General features: G+C 42.0%; 1 protein-coding gene across 1 annotated transcript; it reads right to left on the reverse strand.

Moving 5' to 3' along the window:
- Positions 1 to 313: 313 nt before the first annotated feature.
- Positions 314 to 3,808, reverse strand: LOC122010492 (disease resistance protein RGA2-like). Its single transcript, XM_042567031.1, has 2 exons — positions 3,639 to 3,808; positions 314 to 3,545 (listed from the first exon to the last, which is right to left on the reverse strand). The coding sequence occupies exon 2, from the start codon at positions 3,539 to 3,541 to the stop codon at positions 314 to 316; it is 3,228 nt and encodes a 1,075-aa protein (XP_042422965.1). The 5' UTR covers positions 3,542 to 3,545; positions 3,639 to 3,808.
- Between the last annotated feature and the right edge of the window lie 4,868 nt (positions 3,809 to 8,676).

The raw sequence follows: 8,676 nt of genomic DNA on the forward strand, positions 1-8,676 counted from the left end.
ACAATCCTTCTATTGATACAGAGATCTCAGATCTGTGCATCTCTTGGCTAGTTTAAGATCCTCTTCATCTTCATGTCAGATCTCCGGTTTCACCCACTGTACGTGCTGTTGTCTCCACAAAATCTGTGCATCTCAATCATATGTTTTTCGCCACAAATCTTCATGAGCATGCTGGTAAAACATCCTTCCTACTGGTTTTGGTCTCCTTACTTCTTATATCTTCAAATGATCTTTGATTTATAATCTACAATTGAATTTTTTTTCAGACATAAGACTTCAAGCCAAAAGCAAAAGAAAAGAAGTTGTCTATTCTTTATGCTCTCATTTTCTTGATCCTTCTTCTCTCTTCTCCATCAATCAGGATGGTGCTGACGTGAGAGATCTTGTGCCCATCCGCTCCACTCCAGCTGCACCTCTGCTTCAGTTCCCTGTGGCAGCCGTTGATATGAATCTCCTTCAGCGCACCAGGAAGACCATTTTGTGGCAATGATTTAACTTCAGGGCATTTCTTTATGTGGAGTGTTTCCAAAGATGTGATGGATTTCAGCACTGCTGGTAAACATGTCATGTTATTGCATTCTGAGAAGCTTAAATGTCTTAGATAAGAAAGTTGTTGAAGCCATTCTTCTTGCTCTGCAGTAAAAGTCACCAAGAAGGACGAGCTCATTTCCAACCAGTGAATGAAGCCAAGACTGGCTTCTGGAATGCACTGTGCTACCCTCCATATCCGATCAGTAGTGAGCACGAGCCTTGAATCCTGCCTCTTGCATAATTTATTCTTGTCATTTGCTATTGGCGTAATCTTATCTGACAAGAACAAGGCTATTTCTTTTGGTAAGGTGGGAGTGGGAATTGGCCCTCTGAGTTTAGGACAGTTTCTGATATGTAGTTTAGTTAGGCGAGGGAACAGATTGCAAGATGGCTCAATTGATGAATATGACCACTCCTTCAACTCGGGCATGTCTTCAATCTTAAGTTCTTCCAGTGATTCAAATGCCGTACCATTGTCTCCATAGAATTGTGTACCAAGCTCTTCTAGTTCTGCCATGCTTCTCATGTGCAGAAACCGCAGAAAGGGCAGCTGCCCAAGTGAAGGTAGCAGTTTCCATCGATTACAGTGGGACAGCTCGATATACTCAAGATTTGATGTCTGCATCCAGCTCGGAGACCTGATGCCCATGTAGCGTCTAATCTTCAACTCAATGAGATTTTGATGAGGTTGGAGTCCCTCCAGGACTTCTTCATATTCCCAAGTGCTTGGGCAGCCTTGCCTGTGATAGTTCCAGTAGAGTGACAACTTCCTGAGGTGCTCTTTGTTACATAACCTGGCTTCCTGAGCATGCTTCTTGCTTCTAACATTGTCAAGGTTCTTGATGCAAATCTCTCCATGGAGCTGCCTCAGGTTACCCAATTCCTTGATCTGGAATCCACTCGACTTCCTTGCATGGAACTGCTCTAGGTCTTGTAGAAGAGTCAGTGAACCGATACCAGGTATGGCATACAATGATTCAGGACTAATTCGAAGATACCTCAGGTTAATCAGATCCCCTATGGCTGCTGGATGTGGTTTTGGTGACCAACCATAGGAATTCACACTGCTAAGCATCTTGATCTTAATCTTCAGGCCTTGCAAATGGTAAAGCTTGTACAAAGAATTTGGAAATTCAACAGCATGGCTGCTTTGAATCTCCAGGTACCTGAGGTGCACTAGGTTACCAATTGCTTCTGGCAACTTGGTCACTGGAAGATCATGGAGAACGACGATACGAAGACCTTTAAGCTGCTTTAAAACTTCCTCAAAGAGTTCAACAAATGCCGGCCGCGCCAAAGGTTTCTCTCCAAAGACAACAAGGCTTCTTAGATTCTTCATTTCATGTGCAAACTCATAGACCTTCTTCAGGTGAGTTGCATTACTAGACAGGTGGTTGACACTCCTTGGAATTTCTGAAGTTTCATTTTCGAGTCTGAAATGATCCTTGGTTGAGACAGATTCACCAACATCATGAAGCAAGTCATGAATTGCAAATCTGTTGCTCCTTCCCGCCGCATTTTGGAAAAAGAATCTGCTGTACAAATCATCTATATACTCCCCGGCTATGTCCTCCAGTCTTCTCTGACCATCTGGTTGAACAAAACCAAGGGCCATCCACATCTGGACTAAACTATCCTTTTCGAAGCAGTGGTTTTTGGGGAAGATTGAGCAGTATGCGAAGCACTGCTTCAAGTGTTTAGGGAGTTGCTCATAGCTCAATCTCAGAGCTGGCACAATGTCATATTCATTCTGATGTAATTGCCATAGTTTGCTTGCTAGAATTCTTCTCCAATGATCTTCTTCCAAGTTGGACTTTAAGGCACCTCCTACAGTCTTCGCAGCCAGTGGTGAACCACCCATCTTCCTTGCGATCTGTTGCCCAAGCTGCAATAATTTGGGGTAGTGTCCAGGATTATGACAACCAAATGCACAGTTCATAAAAAAGGGCAAGAAATCTTTATTGCCTAGACCCTCTAATTTCATACTTTCCTTTGCCTCCATCATATCTGAAATCCTCTGGTTGCGGGTGGTTATCAGAACTATGCTTCCCTCTTTGGCAGATTGGAATGACCTACTTAACATTTCCCATTTGCCACTTGCTTCATTCCAGACATCATCAAGTACGATGAGAAACCTCTTTCCCCGCAGATGCTTCATGAGAGATAATTGAATTTTTTCCAAACTGCGCAAGTTGTGAAAATTTTCCTGTCTCCTTGATGAAGCTTCTGCTAGAATCTCAATTGACAAGCTTTTGAGATCAAATCGGTGTGCACACGCCCACACCTTTGTTGTGAAACGAGCCATTACTGCAGGGTCATTAAAAGCAGCCTGTGCAAGACTGGTCTTCCCAACACCTCCCACGCCAACTATAGAGATCACAGAAAAGTTTCTACTACTTGAAGAAGTTGCATCAAAGGGCTGAAGGAGAAGCTTCACTAAGCTTACTTTCTCGTTGTCTCGGCCGAACAATTTCGTCCCAGAGATTGAAGTTGTAATCCGCCACTCAAGCGAGTCATCTGACTTCGGAGCTAAATCTGATTGCACTAGCTTGGTCAAATTGGACATTTCAGAATGAACGTTGTCCAACATTCTTGTTGCCTCTAACAAGTCATTGAGGTCTTGATCGGAGAAGCACAAGCGGTTAATCACTACTTGGGCATGCTTTGCAGCATGATTAAGAAGCCGCCACTGGAAGAAGCCATGCGCCGCCTGTGATTTGTTGCGGTTCCTGACTTTCTCCTCGATCTTTCTGTAATCGAACTTGTCAAAGATGTCATCGAGCACATAAAACTCGTTCTTCAATCTCAGGATGTAATCTGCAAATATCAGATTACTGGTCTGGCTCGCTTCTGCTGCATGTATCAAATCTTTAATCATCTTCGCCTTGCTCCCCAGTTGCTTAATCTTCTCCTCGGTGTCGTAGCTTTGGTGCTCGTATTGGTTGCCGGCATAGCTGCAGATTTTATCAGCCAACCTACCGATGAAGGATGATGCCAGCCACTCCACCATGTTGCTGGAACAAGGCACTGTTCTTCAGGCTGCTGAAAATCAAAAACAAAACGAAAAAAGGAGGGAAAAATAGAGAGGATACTGGCGATCTGCAAACCTTTTTGAATCTAGTAGATTTTGCGATCTGTTCTTAGTAGGACGATCAGAACCACTCCAACATCTTCCTCGAACAGGACGCTGGTCATCAGCAAAAGCTCATAGTGCCTGTTTAGTTCAGTTCATTATACCTTTCTTTTTGCTGCAAATAAATTTTAAGCAATTTACTAACCTCAATTCTTCACAGGTGGCTGACGCGGCATCCAACCAACTCTTCAATAGAATAATGAAGCAAAACAAGAGAAGGAACTCGGCGAGTCGTAATCGTTTGCACGGCCTTCGTCATCCATGATGGTGCGTCAGAAAACCAGAGGAACGTTTACTGGGCGAGAGAATAGGAAAAGCAAGCTGTGGCTGCTGTATAATAATTAACTCTCAAATTGATTGAATAGAATGGGACTATTGTTTTCATACTGATCCTGATCTTAAAGCGTCAAGTTAAAAAGTTGAGAGGTGAAAGTTTTGCTGATTGGATGTCAACTTCGTTTTACTTTACAAAATAGAAGATGGTAGTGTTGAGTCAGGAAAGAGGTCTTCGGCGTTGGTCATTTGACGTTCAAGTCAATCATTGAAATGTAGAGAAAAGCTGAGTAATAGTAGCAATAGTAGAACTTAAGAATTACATGTGTCCCATGAAAGAGTCTTGTCAAGAAAGTATCTTTGACACTATATCTTAACAAGGCATGCATATTCCTGACGTGACAGTAGAAGTTTCTATCATACGATCCGCCTGTCGACCATACCTCGTGTCAGCGATATTATCTTCGAAAAGGATATTGAGAGATATTACAATGGTCCCACAGATTCGTCGAGCGAGGTAGCCACTCGACCAGGACTCTGCTTCGTCCATGACCAGGTCCCACTGCTTGACTAAGTAGGGTAGCAGGTCAGTCGAGACTCATTCGCTCTGTCGGCCTCTATAATTCTTCTAAACGATGATAGTGTAATAGCATATCTTCCCCCGTTTAGACCAGCTATGCAGTCTCCCTCAACATCCTGCTGCTCCATATTGAGCATCGGCTGTCTTGCGTATCGTCCTGAGCCGAAATAGGAGTCGGCTCGGCCCCATCTCCTGTCGATCGGGACATTACTGTCTGACCGACCATTGCAATTGTCCTCCGATCAGCCCTTTGACACCTAGGTGTTGACCACTTTGACTTTGACCTCTACCCTAGTAGTTGATCTCGTGCTAGATTGGGCCTCCCTCCATCGCCGCATCACATAGAATCTCCTTGCTTGATATTTTTTTTATTAATTTTGGGATCATCAATTTAATTCTATAGAAATTTTCTATCTATCAATAGGGTAAATCGAAGAGTGAATGATCCATCAGTCTATCAATCATTCACATTGAATCTTGTCTCCTCGGATGGGTCTAGTGGCTAGCGCATGAGGTGTTGCCACAATGAGGTCTGGGGTTCGAATCTCGGCAAAGTCGAAGTAAATACCTCCCTTATGTGCTAGTTAATATTCCAAATGTTAGTAGCCACCCGTAATTTACCTCCTCCGTGTTGGCCCTGGGACAGATTGGCGGGGGTGCTAAGGATGAGTGTATTTATCTTTTGTCACAATTCACATCGAATCTAGATGAAAATATAGATAATAAAGATTTTATAATAATTAATTCTTAAATTAATTTTGATAGTGTTAGACTATTTTTTTAATGCAACCTCGATTCTTCACATATGAACACATTGGTTGCTTTTTTCAAAACTTCATATTTGATTATAATGTACTTAACCATAATGAAAGGAAAGTTTCAAGAAGTTGAAGACACCGAGATTGGATGGTGGAGGTTTTATAATAATTAATTCGCAAATTGATTTGGATAGAATTGGACTATTTTTTTCATACGACCTCGATTCTTGGCATTTGAATAGATTGGTTGTTTTCCTCATAACTTTATACTTGGTTATGATATACTTAACCATAGTAAAAGGAAAGTTCCGGGAAGATGAATGAAGATGGCTAAGATACGTAGATGATAAAGACTTTATATTAATTAACTCCCAAATTGATTTTGATAGTGTTGGATTTTTTTTTCACACAAGCTCAATTCTAGGAAGACGTTGGTTGCTTTCCTCATAACTTTATACTTGGTTATGATATACTTAACCATAGTAAAAGGAAAGCTCCAAGAAGATGAAGATGACTTAGATACGTGGATGATAAAGACTTTCTAATAATCAACTCCCAAATTGATTTTGATAGTGTTGGACTATTTTTTTTCATACAATCTCGATTCTTGGCATTTGATGAACACATTGGTTGTTTTCCTCATAATTTCATACTTGATTATGATGTGCTTGAGTATAGTAAAAGGAAAGTTCTAGGAAAATGAAGATGACTAAGATATGCTCCACTGGTATTTTAAACTATTTTGTAGTATTCCTATCTATGTCAATGTGAAGAATGATTGACTGAGTTACTTTTCACGTGAGAATCTTTTAACATGGTCAGAGTAACTATAAAGCATTATATATCAGGAAATGGTCAAAATTGGTCTCTATAATCAATGAAACCTTGATTGCCTGCTGGTCAGCAAACCAAAACTTTAGTTGTTGAACATAAAAAAAAACATTTTTTTTTAATGGCTCTGGTTTCTGACACCTTGTGGTTTAGGCAAATCCTTATATTCTTCCTTCCAAACTTTCTTACTTCCATCGAGTTACTTATTTACTACTGTCTAATTCCTCTCTGATAATACAAAAAATTATTTATTTTGAGCACCTTCATTTTTTGTCTTAGTCACTCCCATCTTTTGATGTTTTCTACAAATCTTTAGCAAATGACAAACCCTGAATTGCTACACACTTTAAAAGTATGCATTTTGAAATTGGGGTCTTTGAGCACCTTCATTTTTTGTCTTAGTCACTCCAATCTGTTGATGTTTTCCATAATTCTTTGGCAAATGACAAACCCTGAATTACTTCACTCTTTAAAAGTATGCATTTTGAAATTGGGGTCTTAGATTTAATAATGACGAAGATTGTTTTCAAATATAAAATGTTAAATGATGTGTTTGTTTTAGATAATAATGTGATAAAAGATGATTTGTTCGCTCCCTATTAGTGTAGATGACCAAGGCATGTTCAAACATATTGAATTTTAATCCCAAAATCTTATATTGTAATATTCCATATCTCAACCACTGTACCACCCGAGCGGACTTATTTAAGATAATAATTTATCATATTATACTTGTTGTCTGATGGGATGATGAGAAGTGATGCAACAATGGGAGGTCTAATGGGATGATGAGTGTTAGGATCAAAAGTAGCTAGAAGGGGGGGGGGGGGGGGGGGAATAGCTCGTCGCGTTCGCTCGGTGCTCTTCGTTGCTTGTTTCTTCTTGGATGTGCAGCGGAAAATACAGAAACAAACACAAACACGCTAACACTAGGATTTTACTTGGTATCCACCTCACAAGAGGTGACTAATCCAAGGATCCACACCAACGCACACACCCTCCACTATGAATAACACTCCTTTATGGTAACTACCAAAGGCGGAGAAGCCCTACAACACTCTCAATACAAGAAGAAGAAAGGGAAATACAAGTTAAGCAAAAGCTTACAAGATGTGCCGTAAAAACCCTAACCCTAACTTCTTCCTCTTGCAATAGATCCGCCTCTTGACTTGGAAAGCCTCCAAGAACCTTCAAGAACTGGCGATCACGTGCTTGTAGAGAGCTGTGGAGGAGCTGGAATGAATCTGAGAAGAGCTCGTAAAGAGATGCCGAAGACCACGCTCGCCTGCGGCTTTAAACCCGACGCAACGGTCGGATCCCGATCGATTCGAATGTTCCCAATCGATCGGGGAGGCTTTGGATCGATCCACGGATCGATCCAGAGCGCCTCTGTGCTCTGGAAACGCGCCTGGATCGATCCACGGATCGATCCAGCGCTTTTCGCGCGAAGCAGCCGCGTCCCAATCGATCCACTGATCGATTGGGACCTCTGGATCGATCCACGGATCGATCCAGAAGCTTTCTGTTCGCTGGGACAGGTCTGGATCGATCCACGGATCGATCCAGCACTTGGTTTTTGTCCAAAACCAAGTCCTAAACCTCCCAAACCAACATCCGGTCAACCTTGACCTGTTGGTATATCATGCCTAGCATCTAGTCACTCCCTTGACCTGCTAGGACTCCCTTACCAAGTGTCCGGTCAATCCCTTTGACCCACTTGGACTTTTCTCTGTGCCAAGTATCCGGTCAATCCCTTTGACCTACTTGGACTTTTCTTTCATGCCAAGTATCCAGTCAATCCTTTGACCTACTTGGACTTCCCAACACCAGATGTCCGATCATCCTTGATCCATCTGGATTTTCCCTTGCCTGGCTTCACTCACCAGGACTTTCACCTAGCTTCACTCACTAGGATTTTCCATCTGCCTAGCTTTACTCACTAGGACTTTCACCTGGCTTCACTCACCAGGATTTCCATCTGCCTAGCTTCACTCACTAGGACTTTCACCTGGCTTCACTCACCAGGATTTCCATCTGCCTAGCTTCACTCACTAGGACTTTCACCTGGCTTCACTCACCAGGATTTCCATCTGCCTAGCTTCACTCACTAGGACTTTCACCTGGCTTCACTCACCAGGATTTTCATCTGCCTAGCTTCACTCACTAGGACTTTCACTTTGCCTAACATCCCAGTTAGGACTTCCCAGTCAAGTATCCAGTCAACCTTGACCTACTTGACTTTTCTTCAATCAATATCTTATTGTCAAACATCTAAACCCAAACCAAGACTCAGCTTGGTTACCCAGGTCAACCTTGACCTGAGGGATATTGCACCAACAATCTCCCCCTTTTTGATGTTTGACAATACCACAATAACACTTACAATCCCATATGTAAGTTAGGCTAATCTCATAGCCTCCTTCTTCATGCCACTAGGTAATGAAAGCATAAATTAAGCTCTTCATTCTCCCCCTAAGAGGGCAAACTCCCTCTAGGTAATGAAAGCCTAACTTACTCCCTTTCATGAGTCCTTTCATTCTCCCCCTATGACCTTCCCATAGGTAATGAAG

This window comes from Zingiber officinale, chromosome 8A, assembly GCF_018446385.1.
Source record: "Zingiber officinale cultivar Zhangliang chromosome 8A, Zo_v1.1, whole genome shotgun sequence".
NCBI classification, from domain to species: Eukaryota; Viridiplantae; Streptophyta; class Magnoliopsida; order Zingiberales; family Zingiberaceae; genus Zingiber; species Zingiber officinale.

What these genes read in the sequence shown, in the direction of transcription:
- LOC122010492 (XM_042567031.1), bottom strand. Translation starts at nt 3,541, where the DNA reads ATGGTGGAGTGGCTGGCATCATCCTTCATCGGTAGGTTGGCTGATAAA.